We start from the raw sequence: 18,663 nt of genomic DNA on the forward strand, positions 1-18,663 counted from the left end.
GTAAAAATAAATAAATAAATAAATAAATAAATAAATAATAAATAGACTGCACACCTGGTGCCCACCTCATCACTGTCCTTGCGGAGTAAGATAAGGCGTGCAAAGCACTTACTAGCACATGGCCCGGCACATAGTAATAACTGTGACTTTCCATGCATTGTCTTATTTAATCATCTGAAGCAGAGGAAGGTTAAGTCATTTCCCCAGTTACTCGCTAGGAGGGAGTGAATCCAGGGCCCCAAAGTCCTGTGCTGGCTCCTTGCCAGGCCTCCTCAGTAAGCCCCCCACAAGGCCACTGCTGTTAAAAGTTCTCCTGTAGCTGCAGTGGAAACCAATAATGGAAGATGAACCACAACAAGTTATCACCAGGATGGCTGGAAAGGAGTGAGTGACTTTAGCGACCATTTTCTATTGCTGCTCTGGGTGAGGGAAAGTTAGACTGAAAGACTAAAACCAAGCACTGTGAGTCAGTCTTAGTGCTAGTCAGCCTGCCCTCCCTCCGCCCACCCAGGAGAGCAGGCCCACTATGGAGATGCCTCATGTCTGGAATTAAGTGCTAAAAAGAACCAAGTCACCACAGGAAAGTAGAAGAACACCAAACAAATGGAGGGAGAGAGGTCCCAGGTGGCAAGGCTGGGCTGGGCACTAACTTGTAGCAGAAGTTGGCATCGTGCTTATAGAACCGGCAGAGGTTCCCATCATCGGGGGGCGTGGCACAGAAGAAGATGGTTGGTGACAGGTTGTATCGGCCAATCTTGCAAAATTCATCGATTTCTCGAGGAGCACCAGGCTCGATGGCAACGCGATCACCTGGAGAGGAAAACAGGAGCAGGCACAGAGGTGCTGTGAGGGGGCACAGGCTCATGGGCAGATACCAGAGAGGAATACCCAGGGTGTCCTAAGCAAGCCCAGGCCGTTAGTGCTTCCAAAGGAAACACAGGACACAGCACAGACACACTCTGGGAGAGAATGACCATCCCACTTCTCCACAGATGGGTCTGGCTTGCCCTTTTACTAACTCGTGGACCAGACCAACCTTCCCTCCAGCTCCACAGCCACTTCCCAGCTTGGAAAGGGAAACATAGAACCAGTCCCATCTCTAAGGCCAGCCAGCTCCACTTCCCGTGTCAAACTGCTGCAAAAGAGGTAGCTAGTGTGTGGAGTTTGCAGACACTTTTTTTCTTGACCTGTTTTGAAAACATGGGGCAAGGCCTTTACAAAAGCCATACAGTCTGGTTGTGTTTAGACAATAACTAGGAATCAACTGATTCCTGGTTAGCAGAAGCATTAAGGCAAACGACCCGCAGAGGCCTCCGACTCGGGTACAGCAGAGAGTGACACTCAGGCTTGTGAACCGCCCGCTCTATGGTACTTCTACTCTATGTCTTACTGGGTCTGCTTGGAAACCAAGCATTAGAATTGCTCTTCTCTCTTATCAGGAAAAATTTCAAGCACATCGCAAAGTTGAAAAACCTGTGCAGTGCATACCCAGATATCTTCCACCTAGATTCTTCAATTAACATTGAGCAACATTCACTTTATCACATACCCATCCATCCATCCATCCCATCTATCCATCTTCTCTGACGCATTTCAAAATAGGTTGCAGACATTAGTACACTTCACCCTTAAATACTTCAGCCTGCATAGCTGAAGGTAGAGTTCAATACTTGTTTATGGTTCTTTTTTAAGATAAAATTTTGATGTTGATGAAATGCACAAATGTTAAGTGGATCACCAGATAAATTTTGATGGATGCATTCACCTGTGTGATGTGAACCCCTGGCAAGATATAGAACAGCCCTAACCGGTTTGGCTCAGTGGCTAGAACGTCAGCCTGCGGACTCAAGGGTCCCAGGTTCGATTCCAGTCAGGGGCATGTACCTTGGTTGCGGGCACATCCCCAGTAGGGAGTGTTCGGGAGGCAGCTGATCGATGTTTCTCTCTCATCGATGTTTCTAACTCTCTATCCCTCTCCCTTCCTCTCTGTAAAAAATCAATAAAAATATATATTTTAAAAAAGATACAGAACATTGCCACTGTCTTGGAAATGTCATTCTATGTGTTCCTTCCCAGTCAATCCCTACCTCCCCGCAAGAGGGGTGTACTAGTGGTATTAGGGCCCTCCTGAGCCTGAACAATGTGCTGTTAGCAGCCAGAGAAGAGCCCTAGGAGGTCTGCCTTTTACTAAGCGGTGATACATTAGGCCATTTCTTGTGTCTTTTGTTTAAAAATACCCAGAGAATAGTGTAGAGTCCAGGTATGTAGTTAGTGCTCATTAAAATAGTGTTGGTGGCCGGGCTGGTGTGGCTCAGTGGTTGAGCATCGACCTATGAACCAGAAGGTTGAGGTTTGATTCCCAGCCAAGGGCACATGCCCGGGTTTCGGGCTCGATCCCCAGTGGGGGGCATGCAGGAGGCAGCCGATCAATGATTCTCTCTCATCATGTTTCTGTCTCTCTCTCCCTCTCCCTTCCCTTCTCTGAAATCAATAAAATAATATATTTTTTTTAAAGATAGATGACCTGATTGTATATAAATTAGGAATTCTTCCATGCCTTAGATTTATTGATTCTTTAATATTTATTTTTAAATTTTATAAACAAGTATATCAAGAACTACTCAAGGTTTTATTCTTTCTAGATTAGTTGATTAGAGCTTTAAGTCAAAGTTAGCAAATGAAACAATTACATAAAAATTTTGTATTCTAAAAGACGGTACCCACAGAAATCCCTGTGACCACTAAGATGTGATCTTCTACCTGTATGTCTCTTCCTTCTATGCCCTCTACTTTTGCTGCTGCCCAGTGAACTTTCTCCAAACTATGTTTCTAGCATTGACAATGAATTCTCCAACTTAGTATTCAAGATCTTTCAAACTAGGTGGAGTTTATATTATTCAGTTTTGTCTTCTAATTATTACATAATAACAACAATAATACAACTCACAGTTGTATGGTGCTTTTTCAAGAGGGAGTTTTGTACAGATTATGCAAATTATCATCCCTACTAACTGCCCAAGACAGAACCTCTGCTCTGAGCAGCACAGAGTTTATTAACAACAGATATAAAACTCTTGCCTCCATAATTTTATTATGCTGTTCCTCTTAACTGGAATATTAGCTTCTGATCTCTTCAGAAATTCAAATACAAAACCTTGCTCAAGTCTCCACATGCTGGGCAGCCCAGTGACTCTGCACACTTTTTCTAGTGTCAGAAAGACCAAGGCAGGCATCCTAGCTCTAAGGCTAACTAGTGTATGACCCCAGGCAATCTCCATGCTTCACTTTCTTCATCTGGAAAAATAATGCCTATCTTGTAGAGTTGTTTCAAGAACAAAGTAAGTAATTTTATGGGCAAGTATTTAACATGGAGAATAACAATATTAAATCAATAAATGTTATCTGTCTTTTCAGAATTATTATTGTGGGTTTTGTTTTGTTTTTGTTAATCCTCACCCAAGGATATGTTTCCATTGATTTTTAGGGAGTGGAAGAGAGAGGGAAAGATAGAGGGAAACACATCAGTTGGTTGCCTCCTGCACCCGCCCCAAACAGAGCCCTGGTCAGGGAGGAACCTGCAACTAAGGTATGTGCCCTTGACAGGACTCAAATCTGAGACACTTTGGTCTGCAGGCCGACGCTCTATCCACTGAGCCAAACAGGCTAGGGCTCATAACATTACTGTTAAATGTCTGGCTCAAAGACAGACCTACCTCCTCCATGAACCTTCTGGACACACTTGTGTCCATGACAAATCCCTTTCTCTGAACTTCTAGAGCCCATTCTTTACTGGTTTCACCATTTCACCCTGTGGGCTTGTTCTCTAATTGTTGGTATATATATCCTGATGTCTGGTCTCCCCAAGTAGATCAAAGCATCCAAGGATCTTATGTTCTTTTTCTATAGCCCTCAAAGCACCTGGTACAGGCTGGATCTATTGTCGACACTGACTAAGCACCTGTTATAACTTAAATTTAGAGACCCCCCCCCCCACACACACACATACACACACACTTCTTGTTATGACATATATTTAGAGACCTCGTCTCACAGGTGAGAATCAATCAGTGACTGTTTAGAAGCTATGAACCTTCCACATTGGAAGAACCCTGCAAAAACTCAGGGGGTTTCTCAACTTTACCGATGATGGAGGGCCTGACTTAACATTCCTGAATGAGACACACGTCTAGCTTCTTCAGAGCTGGTCTATCTCTCCCTATGTAACTGGGCTCAGAGAGCTTTCTAACTAACATAGGACGGCACCTCCTACCAACCTCCCCCTTCCTCCAAATAATCTGACATTGTCTCCAGACTATATAGTGGCCTCATCAGGAAAGGAAGGTTAAAGCCAACAGCCAGCTATGCTAAGACAGCTTGGATTTAATTCACTGTGTTGGGGAATATATCATAGTCTGCCTCAGCCAAGAATTCCTCCCTCTGAGAGCATGAATCAAGCAAATCCAGAAACATATTGGTGGTTTCCTAGCCATCCAATAAAATCAAAGATTGCTTTGCAGGCCCTGGTTGTTAGTATGTGGAGGCATATTGTGGTTCCTGGGCCTGGAACGCTTTCCCCACCCTGGTACCTGGCTTATTTCTTACTTGCCTGCTTGGCTTAATTGTCCCTTCCTCAGACAAGCCAGGAGTCTGAGTAAAATACACCAATTGCACCCTGTTTTCTTCTCTGCTGTCCTCAACATGATTGTAATTAAATAACTATCTGTGTGTCCCAGCTCTGTCTCCCACTGTGGAAGGTTAAGGTCCATGTGTTTCGGGACCAAGGCTGTCTTGCTGACTGTTGCATCCCAGTGTTTAACAGGGAGCCCGGCCCCGAGAAAGCATGCATAGATATTGATGTTGAATGAATAAACTAGTCCATTAGCTGAAGGGCTTTGCTCACCTTGTTGTAGGTGCTTTACCAATGACCCCACTTTTACGACTGTTCCTGATGCTTCATGACCCAGAACCATTGGCTTTTTCACAATAAAATCCCCAATTCGACCATGCTGCCAGTAGTGGACATCTGAGCCGCAGATTCCAACGGAATGCATCTTCAGCAGCACCTCTGATAAGAAAAAGGAGACGGAGAAAACAAGTGAGGGCGGGAACAACCCTTCCATTACCCTGAGGCGATTCTCTAGATCAGTGGTTCTCAACCTTCCTAATGCCGCGACCCTTTAATACAGTTCCTCATGTTGTGGTGACCCCCAATTTCACTGTTACAAATTGAACATAATTAAAGCATAGTGATTAACCACAAAAACAATATGTAATTATATATGTGTTTTCTGATGGTCTTAGGCAACCCCTGTGAAAGGGCCGTAGGGGTCGCGACCCACAGGTTGAGAACCACTGCTCTAGATGAAGGAGAGGGCTTGGCTTCAAAGGCCAGGTACACAATTTAGGCCACAGAGGAAGGCAAGCTAAACAGCAACCCTGATTGAGTCTTGCAAGGCAAGAAAGCTTCCACAGAGTAAAATAACTGCATATGAGGGTTAACTCTACATGCCAAGTTGGCTAGGCTATGGTGCCCAGTTGTTTGGTCAATCGCTAGATGTGGCTGTAAAGGTATTTTTCAGATGTGATTAATACTTAAGATATGGAAACAACCTAAGTGCCCATCAATGGGTAAATGGATAAAGAAAATGTAGTACATATACATAACAGAATATTATTCAGCCATAAAGAAGGACATGTTGCCATTTGCGACAACATGGATGGACCTTCAGGGCATTATGCTAAGTGACGTAAGTCAGACAGAAAAAGGCAAATACCAAGTGATCTCACTAATATGATATTGTAGAATCTAAAAAACCCAGGAACAACAACAACAACAAAGAATAGGCTCACAGATACATAGAACAGATTGGTGGTTGCCAGAGGCAGAGGGTAGGGGATAGATGAAATGGGTGAAGAAAGTCAAAAGGCACAAACTTTCAGTTGTGAAATAAGTCATGAAGACCTAATGTACAGCATAGTAACTATAATTAATAATCCGGTGTTATCTGAAAGATGCCAAGAGAGTAAATCGTAGAAGTTTTCATCACAAGAAAAAACTGTACTACATGAGGTGATGAATGTTAACTAGACATTGTGATGATCACTTCACAATAGATACAAATACTGAATCATTATGTTGAACACCCAAAACTAACATAATGTTGTATATCAATTATACCTCAATTTTAAAAAAACAAATACTCAAATAATTAGACTTTTTGTAAAGCAGATTACTCTCCATAATGTGGATATGCCTCATTCAATCAGTTGAAGTCCTTAAAAAAACAAGATTGAGGTTTTCTGAAGCTCAAGACTGACATTTTACCTAAATTTCCAGATTGCTGGTCAGCCCTACAAACTTCAGATTTGCCAGCCCCGATAATCATGTGAGCCAATTCTTTATTTTTTTATTTTTTATTTTTTTAAATGTATTTTATTGATTTTTTACAGAGAGGAAGGGAGAGATAGAGTTAGAAACATCGATGAGAGAAACATCGATCAGCTGCCTCCTGCACACCTCCTACTGGGGATGTGCCCGCAACTAAGGTACATGCCCTTGACCGGAATCGAACCTGGGACCTTTCAGTCCGCAGGCCAACGCTCTATCCACTGAGCCAAACCAGCTAGGGCGTGAGCCAATTCTTTAAAATAGATCTTCCCCCTGCCCTCTGTATACATGTATAATAAATCTATATAACAAATCTCTCTCAGTTCAGTTTCTCTGGAGAACTCTAATACACTGCATAAATAAGATATTATTAGGAGGAAGAAATTTATTAATCATGTAAGAGAAAAAACTGTTTTCTAGGAGATAACTGTTACTAGACAATTAATAGACTATGCCTGATTCTTATCTTACGAAAGGGAGACTGGCAGAATCTAGGCTTGGCAACACTTCAGGAGCTATCAAGCTATGTTTTCATGCCTGTGGTTTTGTTAACAACGGCCGTGTTAATTTAAGCCACTCAAATATTTCAACTGGCATTTCAACCTTCATAGGTTTGACTATAGTGAGATTTGGTGGTATTGTTGTTGTCCGTTTTCCAAGTTTAAAATAATAATGCTACTGAGCCCCTTTGCTAAAATAAGTCCTAAAGGATTACTGGCCTAGTCTGACTGAGATGACCATGTTACAAGTATCTCCCTGAGAAAAACAAAGAGACCTACAGCTGTGCTGTGCACTCAGGTGTCTTACACTGTCCTTGCCACCAACCTGAGGTGATCCACCAGGTGTGGCTCTGTAGAACTTTCTCCACTTTTGGTTTGGGTGAACATAGTAAGAAATGCAGGGTGAGTTCTGAAATCTAAGGTAGGGAAAGTCATTTGAGTTAGGAAAATTATCTCAGAATTTCCTCTCTTGAAGTCACCAATTTGTAATAAGAGGTTAAATTCGACTTGCTAGCCCGGCTGGTGTGGCTGGTAGTTGAGCATCAATCCATGAACCAGGAAGTCACGGTTTGATTCCCAATCAGGGCAGCACATGCCCAGGTTGTGGGCTCAATCCTCAGCAGAGGGTGTGCAGGAGGCAGCCAATCAATGATTCTCATCATTAATGTTTCTCTCTTTCCCTCTCCCTTCCCCTCTCTCTCAAATCAATAAAAACATTTTTTTAAAAAAAAACTGACTTGCTAGAACTCTAGCTGAAATGTACCATTGTTTCCCCTTCCAATTCAGGGACAGCAAGAGGCAAGAAAGTGAGAGCAGAATGCTGCCTCCAGGAGAAAAGCAGTACCAGGATCCTTTGAGTCAAAGGCAGCCCTTGTTTGGCCACCTCTAGAATCAACACCAACTTTCCAGGACACAGTGAGCTGTCTCTCTCACTTCTCTAACAATGATATCTTGGTGAAAACACATAAGTCCTAGATATACATTACTTGCTAAATACTGATAGAAACAGCTCTTGTCTGTAAACCAATAACCCAACTGATCTTTGAGTAGCAAAGCTCTGGGAACTCCAGGAACACTTCCTTCAAGCTGATGTTCACCCAGAAGCTACAGTTGTGGGGTAAGGTGGGACAGCACATCCCAACTCAATCAAGGACAGAAAGGGGATCTGACTGACTGGATGTGAGATCAGCTATCTGTAGACACCCTGCCCCTTGCTCTCAGCCTTACTGACAGATCACCAAGTGGAAACTCCAGGGATGGGAGGGATTGGAAAACTGTCAGCAGGGATCTGCCTTAGTCAATAGGGCGGCATGACTTGCCCAGGTAGACACCACCCAGGAAACATGTGTGTCATTTCAGCCACAGACTTTCACAGTGAGAGGCTAGAGTGGAACAAAGGTGGTGGAACCCTGCCCCAGTGTGCACACCCTCTTTCGGCACCTGGATGATTAGGGCAGTGGGGCAGGGTTCCATGCAGCCCCTCCCATCCCCACTGGACAGGTCCTGGACTTCCTGGCATGATACTTCCTTTTCTGACCAAAACATTAATTTCTGCAGTCTCATTTCTTTTCAAAATTTGGATTCTGCCACCCAAATGGTAGCTTATCGTGGGTATAGAGTATCCCAAGATCAAAAGAACAATTCTGCGTTTGGTCCATAAGATGTTTTATGCTCAAAAGTCAGTAGTCTGATATGGTAACTCTTCTCATTCTACCACTGTCTATTTTATTGCATCAGCCAAGTGGAGTGTATCCAATTACGCTGTGGACAGTGGATGAGGTGGAGCCTAACAAAAGCATAGCTTTAAATAGAGGCAAAAGTATAAATTGTAGCAGAAGAGGGTGAGGGAGCAATGCCCATGTGACTCCAGGGGAAATAAGAAAATATGTTGAATATCCCAAGGACCTACCATTTGGGCCTGGTTCAGGAATAGGGTAGTTCTCCTAAAGAAAATAAAACAGAAAAATCATTTAGCATGCATCATAAATTTACCTTATGAACATTTTCATTTTTAAAAAAATTAAAGTGGAGTTTCATTCAAATGTTTCTTTTTAGAGTTAACACAGGCTCAGGCCATACCGTTGCTGGGCGGCTGCCAGAGGGGCTACACTGAATAGTGCTGCACTCACATCACTCAACGATGCACTTTGCCTAGGGCTCAAAGAAAAGTATGCTGTATGCATCCCCAGGTGAAAGGATGTTTGGGCTGCCAACTAGATTTGCATTCCTTATCAGCGCCTTCTCTCCTGAAAACACACTGTTAGATACAGATTTGTTTGGTCTGGCAAACTAGGGCAGGGAAAGTTAGAGGGTGTTTCTAGCAGCTACATGAGAGCAGCTCCAAGGGCTGAAAAAGTGTGAAGCTGCTCTTTTCCCTCTACACCAGGGCACAGACCAACACTTGGCCCTCTCTTTCAAAACACCCTTTGTGGAGTTTTAGAGGTCCTCTGGGAATACATGGGACCTGTTCACAGGTTCAAAAAGCAATCTGATTATTTCCGCGTTCACAGCTATTATTTATTTTAGAGAAAGGAAGGGAAAAAGAGAAAAATTGATTTGTTGTTCCATTTATTTATGCATTTATTGGCTGATCCTTGTATGTTCCCTGACTGGAGATCAAACCCACAAACTTGGCATATTGGGACGATGCTCCAACCAACTGAGCTGCCCAGCTAGGATACAGCTATCATTATTATTTTCCCTCAATGTCACCTGGCTAGGAAATTCCTGGTGATGAGGAAGGACAGTGAGTGGGCAAATCCAAGTGGTTATTTTATTAACTAGAGGCCCAATACACAAAATTCGTGCAAGGGTAGGCCTCCATGGCCCCGGCTGCCTCACAGCCCTGCCCCTCACCCACAGGTCATTCCAGAAGGTTGTTCTGCCATCCGGTCTAATTAGCATATTAGCTCTGTAGTATATAGGATTCTTTGAATGCAGCCTAAAAGAGGAAGAAGGGATACTATGTGTCAGACAATGTTCTGGGCTTTACACACATCATGGCACATGGTCCTCACCGTAGCCCATAATTTGCAGATGAGAAACCTGAGGCTGGGAAGTTCAATAACTTGGTCAAAATCATACTGCCAGAGTGGATATATCAGGGCCAACCCCAGGTGTGTCTGATTCCCAAGCCTGCTTCAATGCATCCCACTGCACCCCCAAGGTGGAATATGCCTTTTCTCCTTCAGGGGTGGTGACGCCAGGAGCCATCTATTGGGCGACGAAGGAGGTCGGGGCTGGGCCACACACAGAGCACTCTGGGAGGGACACTGCTCAAAGCTTGTCTGCTGAAAGCTTCCCCAAGATGCTTTCATAGGTAGCAATACACAACATGGGGCTATTTAGCTCACAAGATAATAACCTTAATGCCAAAGACCATGCCTTCAATCTCTTCAGAACCAGGTAGTGTTCTGCCTCAAACCTGGTGTTCTTATACTGGTTGAATATCTATTCTCCCTAACAGTGTTTCCAGGGAAGGTCTGAGGTTCTCGCGCATCTCAGATTACCAGCCCTTTCTGTTGAAGTAGCTCAGTGCTAATTTGAACTCCTTGCCTCCAGTGAAACAAAGCCCAAAGTGATCATGCTAATGCTGACCAACTGCTTTGTATCAGGTTCTGTGCTAAGTGCTGCACACGCATCACCTCGTTTAACCCTCGCAGCAGCCTATGTGGTACCTTCTGTTATCATCTCATTTTCCCTATGATGAGACTGAGAAGGGTGAGACTTAGCAAACTGCCCATGGTGCCGCTAAGGTAGTAAATGGTGGAGCTGCATCCAAAGCAGCCTGATGTGGGCAGAGGGGCTCATGGCAGTTTTTCATCTCTTCGTAATTTAAACTGGCTACATCTGCAAGGAAGGAAGACAGACGTGAGGAAGGGAGGGAAAGAAGTGGGCAGAGAATCCATTTAGAAATGGGCAACTCAGGATAGCTAGCACCAAAATCTTTTTCAAAGAAGTTGCTGGTCCCACACCTGACATTACACAACAACAGGGACTGCTGTATAGTTGTTTCAGTGATACTGAGTGAAATTTTTTAAACTGCAGGTTAAAACAGGCCTTTATTTCAAACATGGAAATGCACCCCATTCTGCCCCCTAAAGGCACTAGTAGGAAACTTCTCAGGTATGGAGAAAATTCCTCAGCATACTTTTCGTAGCTTGCCTCCAGCCAGGCTAGGCCTGAACACCCCATTTGAGAGTGGAGACGGGGTAAGATTCCAGCTCACAGCAACTGTTGGGCACACCGAGCAGGCCCTGGGTGTCACTAGACATTACTACCGTAGATATTTGCTGGAGTTAACAGAGGGGACCAGCTTTGACCTTCCCACAGGAGCAAGACTGCAGTGACCTTCCAAGACACTAGGGGGTGCTGCGCCAATAGCCTGGTTTTTCCTTAGTAGCAAAACACACTTTATGATGAAGCGATTATTATTTTTTAAATAATTATTTTTTAAATATTATTTTTTATTGATTTCAGAAATGAAGGGAGAGATAGAAACATCAGTGATGAGAAAGAATCATTGATTGGCTGCCTCTTGCACATCCCACACTGGGGATTGAGCCCGCAACCCAGGCATGTGCCCTGACTGGGAATCAAACGGTGACGTCCTGGTTCATAGGTTGATGCTCAACCACTGAACCACGTCGGTTGGGCTTTATGGAGAATTTAAATACCTTTCCCCATAAATCAACTTTCCTTTTATGCCCCTTTTCTTGCTGACTCTCATCACCCTTACAACTCAGCTTGGCTCCTGACTCCCCTCTCAGCAGGAGACATGCCACCTGAGTACAAGACCATGTTAAAGATCAGCCCTTAAGTTTGTAAGTATCAGCCCAAGCCCAGCTGTGGAGCTCATAGAGTATTAGAAAGTTATCACAGCATGGTTACTAACAAAACCTTGCTTTTTGTTCATGGTTCCTTGTTTTTTGTTGGTGATGTTGGCTACAATCCTGTTTATTCAATCTCCTTTTCTTTCTCAGGTTTTGATGGTGATATTCTTTCATTTATCCTATTTTCCATTTATCAAAGTTCCTTAGCTCCTCTGATATCTGGAACTTTCACTCTTATTCCCATGGCCCAATCAGGCACATTCAAGGTTTCCTAAACCCAATTTCTTATCTGTGAGTGATAGTAGCAGGAGATGAGTTGAGTAACTGTTCTTTATTGTGGTTATGTCAGTTTTCCAGCATTTTTTCACTTTAAGTCATAAATAGTTCACTGCTGGAAGCCGATCCACCCTTGCTGCTTGACGCAGTCGCTGCAGGGAAGAAACATCTGCACAGCTTATGTTCCAAGGGACCTGGTGTATATGACATATGTTTGCTCCCCCTCTTAAGCGCTATGTGTTTTAACCAGGACCACCTCCCCGAGAAAGGTTGTTTCCCCAGGTTAGGGGTTAACAGTACTAAGGAAGAGAATAAATCAGTACCCCCCCCCTAGTGTTACAGAAATACCATGTACTATTTATGAAGAACTTGGACTAAGACTGTTGGCAATAAATTTGGGACTTGTTGGGCCCACATCCCCAGGGGTCTTCCCACCAGGGAAAGCACCAAAGCCTATACCCCTGGAGATCCACCGACACAGGGAAGTCCCAGGGAAGGCAAGCAGCAGGGCTGGGAGGACATAACCTTTGCTGGGTAGGATAAACTCCTTCAGTCACTTCCTTGTAGCTTATCAGTAGAGCAATAGAATAGTGGACCTTGGAATAGCCCTTATAATGGAACACAGAGATTAACCTAGACAAGATTAAAATCAACAGAACTAGATAGAGACAGGATTATGAAAATGAAACTAGGAACTGTAGGTTTCCCGAAACATACCATGATGTAATTATAGAGGCATGCTTATGGGATCAAATAATATAAATATAGATGATATAGAACAATAAAGAGAGAACCCAACCATGCTGATCAACTGAACGCTGCCTCTGTGTCCTTCTTTCTTCGCCGACTCCGTCCACACCTTTGGGAACCCCTGGACCTGATGGGGCTGGACCCCAACAGTTCAAATACATATTCTCCCTTCTATCCCCTTGAGGTCTTCCCATTTTTCCCTCTTCCCCTGACCCCCTCCCCCACCCCCACCACCTGAATAAATCATGGAAATACTGGGGGAATATGTAATCACCTCAGGTGACTCTAGCATCCTAAATGTTATCTTGCCTTTCCTAAATATAGTTTCTCAAATTAGCCTAAATATGTTTCTAAATATATCTTAATGGTCCCCTTTCCTCTACTTCTGCCGGAACATCTGAGTTCACACCCTCTGTATATTTTGCATGGGGTGTAGCACTGGCCTCAACATGAGAAATCAGAGGAAGGTGCCTTTTCCCTCCTCCAGCCAACCTGAGTGGTGCAGTGCAGACACTAGAATCACCTGTCCATGTACAAACCCAGGCTCCCTGCCACCAGCTCTGTGACCTCGGGGTAATTACATAACCTCTTTGTGCCCTGAATTTCATCCTCTGTTTAATGAAGATAATCATAAAAGAGAGTGCCCAACTCAGAGTAAATAGACAGCTTGTTACAAAAGAAAACCAAAGTTCTTTTTCTATAATTAGTTCCCAGTATGGTTGAACCAGCTCTGGACAACCTTGTCCTTTTCCTTTTGAAAGGGCAAAGTTTTTATTGTTTGGGAGAAAAGTTGTATTTCCCTTGTTTTCTTTCTTTTAAAAAAATATTTTTGTTGATTTCAGAGAGGAAGGGAGAGGGAAAGAGAGAAACATCAATGATAAGAAAGAATCATTGATCGGAGATGGCCCCCACTGGGGACCGAGCCCACAACCAGGGCATGTGCCTTGACCAGAAATTGAACCACGATCTCCTGGTTCATAGGTTGACGCACACTGAGCCATGCCCAGTCGGGCTGTGTTTCCCTTGTTTCCATGTCACTACCAGAGAACTTGACTGCTCCTTTAAAGGCTGGGATATAGCCCCCAACCGGTTTGGCTCAGTGGATAGAGCATCAGCCTGCGGACTGAAGGGTCCCAGGTTCTATTCCAGTCAGGGGCATGTACCTTGGTTGCGGGCACATCCCCAGTAGGGGGTGTGCAGGAGGCAGCTGATCGGTGTTTCTCTCTCATCGATGTTACTAACTCTCTATCCCTCTCCCTTCCTCTCTGTAAAAAGTCAATAAAATATATATTAAAAAAATAAAAATAAAATAAAATAAATAAAGGCTGGGATATGGAAGAATGTGAGGTTAAGACGCCAGCAATGTTTTGGGCTTCATTCTATCAATTGTAAATAAGATGTAAAGCCACACCCCCTGCCTCAGAGTGAGGGGCAGCAAGCAGGGCTCGAAGGTGGTGGTCCATGCCCCAGGTCCTCAAAGCCCACCTTCTCCCGCCTGCCAGGTCTCCTGTCAGCCAGTTGGCTGGCTGTCCTGCACACTTAAGGAAAGCAGAGCGGGAGGCCTTATTTTTGCTCTCCTGCCCCGTCAATTTCCCTCCCTTATAATGCCTAAAGGGTGTTTTGAGGGTGGGAGGAAAATCCAAAGGTTTCCCAGTTGGCCATTTTGTCATAAGAGGCTTTGTTCTTGGCATTGGTCCTGGCAAATGGGATCAAAGTAGAAGGGTCAGACACGCTCCCAAAGTCCACCCAGCCAGTCTCCAGCCCAGGCTGTCAGTGCTCCAAGCCTCCTGAATTCTCAAACTCACTCTGTGCTCATTTGCTTACCTCCCAGGAACCATTTCACCACTGGGTGATCCCTCTCCTTCTTCAAGATCCCACATGAGATGAGAAGTGCGGGGAAAGAGGCATTTGGGATGACTTCCTAATTCCCGTGGGAATTGGGGGAGATTTAGGTTTGGATGTGTTGGGATTGTGGTAAAGGTGACCCCTTCCTCTCTGAGCTTCCCAGGCACCTAGAACTGAATCCATGCAGTATGGGTAAAGGATTATTTAATCCTCAGCTGTGATAAATAAATAAGCTTGAAAAATAATTTCCTCCTAATTCAAAACGTGTGAACATAACCATACATGAACTTGCTAGACAATTATTTTTTCTTTTAGGTACAAAAATGATTATTTATTTAGAATGAGAAATAAAACCACAAGGAATCACAAATGTTAAGAAAGCTGATAGTATGACAAAATTCAAAAGACAGAAATAATAACTCATGGAACTCATTAATGTTTAAACTTGATCCTGACACATAACTGTCTCTGCTCTTTATAATTAAACATCAACCCATAATCCTAAAATTATTTTCCCTTTAACTTGTTCTCTTCACATATAGCTAATTATAAAACATTCAGGCGTGCATCAATGCCTGGAGAGATATATGTAAATTCTATAGATAACTCTCCATGGTATTCAGCTCCCTGGACACGAGGACTGTGTTGTTCCTCTTCTCCCTATCCAGATGCTTGTGCCTAAAATCTGGTAGAGCTGGCTATCAGGAATAAGGGAGATAAGTGTTATCAGTATGGTCCATGAACTTTTATTGATATGTGATACAATATGTACATAAGCTAACAGGAGCTTTAGAAATGTTTACAGCATTTTGACATTACTGTCACATCCAAAGGTAGCAATACAAATAAACTGGCCCATGGCCAATTGAGAGAAAAAAATAAAATTGATCCATCTCAGAAAGTTTGTGAAGCACCAGGCCAGTGTGGCTCAGTGGTTGAGCATCGACCCATGAACCAGGACATGGTTTGATTCCTGGTCAGGGAACATGCCCAGGTAGGTTTCTGGCTTAATCCCCAGTGGGGGGGATTTAGGAGGCATCCAACCAATGATTCTCTCACATCATTGATGTTTCTATCTCTCTCCCTCTATCTCTCTCTGAAATCAATAAAACCATATTAGGACCCCTTGGCAATGGGCAAGGAGACACCTGACTGGTGGTGTTGCTCTTATGTCAATCAAGGACAAAGCAGATGTATAGTCCTTAGTTCATCCTAGCTTGATGCCTGTGTTGGTGGCCAGAGCTGTTTCATGCCCTAAGCACATTGAAACAAATAAATAAATGCTCCGTCCACAATTTAAAAAAACATAGTGGGGAAAAATAAAAGTTTGTGAAGCATTGTGAGGACTGAGTATTCTAAAATTCTCATAAATATAGAAACTAACTCATGCTTTGAAGTTCACGTGATCTGAGATTAATCCTTAGTAAATAAAAGTCAGCCTAACTTACTTGATTTAAGTAAAACAGACATGTCTTTTTTTAAATCTGGGTTTTACAGAAATAAGTTCATGTTAATAACTGACTTTGATGTCTATGAAATATTTCTAGAGGTTAAGTGATTTTTTTAAAAAAAGAATAGTGGAGGCTATGGGAAACCCAAGAGTGTGACTTGGTTCTTCCCTGCTCCCCGACTTCCCACTTTTCGGGCTTTGCATTCCTCCAGACATCATAGTGCACTTTGATGAAGGAACGTAGGAGTTAACATCTTACACAATGGCCAGTGTTTGATAAATAAAAGTCACTTCAAGCAAATGCCAAGTTTTTAACTGCTTGCTTTCACAGCAAGCTCCCAGGAGACAAAGACTTGAGATATTGTTCTTTAGAAAGGACATAAAATAAAAGAAACTCTCCAACCTCATTGATAGGGACCTTATCAGGCGCCTAACCATGGACATCTACCCCTGTCTCTGATATCACCTCTGCCTATAGGGGACGTCAAAGACTCCTCCAGAATGAGAAGCTGCTGACATCAGAGGTAGGCAGCTGTCCCAAGACATCGACAAAGCCTGTATAACTATGGATTGGCATTGAACTCAGAATTTGTTATCTGATTGTCTTTACCTGTTTGCTAATGTTATTCATACAAATACCTATACTTGTCCTTTGGATTTTTCTATCTAGTTCCACTGCTTATGATTACTGAACATATGTAAAATAACTGTTAATATTCTTTTCATGGCTTATGTAAATGTTATACTAGATGCCAAACACAGAAAAATGAGACAGAAGGCAAACCTTGGGTCATAATGGTTCAGAGAACAGCAATAATCTAGAGTGCTTTTTTTCACAACGAAGGCCATAAGACCTGACTGCTTTCCATTGACCTGCCTTTCCCTTTTTGGGAAAATTCCACTCCAACTCGTATACCATGGTTATGGTATTGCCCCGTCCACAGTGGTCAAGACAGTGTAGATACTGAGACTTCCTAGGAACAAGCCTTCCTAGCTCTGGGAGACTGACCACACTATCAGAACAAAAGTTTGGTCATCAATGCATCCTTCAGATTGATATGTGACCAAAAGGGGAAATTGTAAACGAAAAAGGACTTCTATGGAAAGTAACCTCACAGGGTGATGTGATCCTAAATTCCTAACTGGGAAGGTCATGGTGAATAGTCACACCACAGGTATATAACTTCTTTTTAAATATGTTTTTGTTGATTTTAGCGAGAGAAGGAGAGAGAGAAACATTGATGTAAGAAACATCAGGCTGCCTCTTGCACACCCCCACCAGGGATGGAGCCCACAACCTGGGCATGTGCCCCAAATTGAACCAGGGCCCTTTGGTGCATGGGACTACACTCAACCAACTGAGCCACACCAGCCAGGGCTATAACTTCTTTAGTAAAAGGCTTATCTTTGCCTTAAGTAAGCCCTGGCCATTCTTTCTATGCATCTAGGTTAACACACCTTTGACATACACTTTCAGACCCCCTTCTTCTAATATATATCCACCCCTTTCGGACCTCTCCTAAAGCAGACCACCCTCAAGAGAGCACAAAATCTCATTTCTTGTTCCCTGGCATATGTTTTTTGGATGTTTCTTACACCAACACCTTCAACAAGCAGCTCAAGCAGCATCCATCTCTGGGACCTCCTTCCTGGGCCAAGGGCCCTTCCCCGTGAGGCTTTACTCTCTCTGACCTCCATCAAAGCCCTCACACTGTTTTATTGCTACTGCATCTGTCTATCCCCTAGAGCAGACAGATGGTTAGGGGCAGTGTCCTCCTCCTCTCTGCGCACCCAGCTGAGTAATCTGCTGAGTCTCTCCAATCTCCATCCTGGTGAAGCATGTTCTCTTTGAGGGGGAAGGATGTGTTAGGGAGCGAAAGGGATGGCTGGCACCCGTCCCACTTACCCACTCCATCCTAAGCCCATCTGAGATGGACTTTGTCAAGGCAGCCCTGGCACACTCCCAAAGCTGACTTTGCAGCTCCCCAAACTCCTAAACTTTGGCCTCAGGAGCCAGGGAGCAGAGGCAGGGTCTGGGTGGAGGAGAAATGTACATAATGTTTTTAAAGGGACAGGGGGCAGGGTCAGAAAGGGAAAAGGCTGGAAAGTGAGCCAGATGTGGACTAAGGGAGGTAAGGAAGAAAGGAGCTTTATAGACTTTGAAGACCCAGGAGTCTGGCAGAGGCACAGGGAACGCCAGGAGTCCTGGGGATGAAGCTTGTGCTGGAAGGAAAGCGGGGAGGAGCTGAGTACCTAGTTAAGTGCCGGGCACTCTCCTGATCATAATAATCCTGCAAAGGAGGTTTTATCAGCTCCAAGCAAGAGGGATTAAATACGAGCTCTACAGCTTTTAAATGTCCCCCTGCCCCCCCCCGCCCCTTTCTGCCCTGCCCTGTCTGCCCAGAGAAATTTAGGGCACGTCCTAAGTCAGGCAGCCTCCCGGTATCCCTGCTGAGAAGCGCAATGACAGAGGTGTACTAGCAATCATCTCGCAACCTTCCCGGGCTCCAGCCACGTGCCGGCCTCGGGCTCCGTTCCGGGAGGCGCGCGCCACGAACCCGGCCCTTCGCATCACATGCCAACCGCCTCCCTCCCCCTCCCCTCCCCCTCCCCCCAACATGG

The 18,663-nt window shown here is 44.1% G+C and overlaps 1 protein-coding gene across 1 annotated transcript in view; it reads right to left on the reverse strand.

Moving 5' to 3' along the window:
* Positions 1 to 18,663, reverse strand: part of SORD (sorbitol dehydrogenase) — a 35,491-nt gene that overhangs the window by 16,449 nt on the left and 379 nt on the right. Inside the window, exons 2-4 of the mRNA XM_005877526.2 lie at positions 8,798 to 8,831; positions 4,901 to 5,065; positions 651 to 810 (exon numbers count right to left, since the gene is read on the reverse strand). Coding sequence (XP_005877588.1) covers positions 651 to 810; positions 4,901 to 5,065; positions 8,798 to 8,831 — 359 coding nt within the window. The remainder of the gene's footprint in view (positions 1 to 650; positions 811 to 4,900; positions 5,066 to 8,797; positions 8,832 to 18,663) is intronic.

This window comes from Myotis brandtii, unplaced genomic scaffold (assembly GCF_000412655.1).
Source record: "Myotis brandtii unplaced genomic scaffold, ASM41265v1 scaffold521, whole genome shotgun sequence".
In the NCBI taxonomy this organism is placed as follows: Eukaryota; Metazoa; Chordata; class Mammalia; order Chiroptera; family Vespertilionidae; genus Myotis; species Myotis brandtii.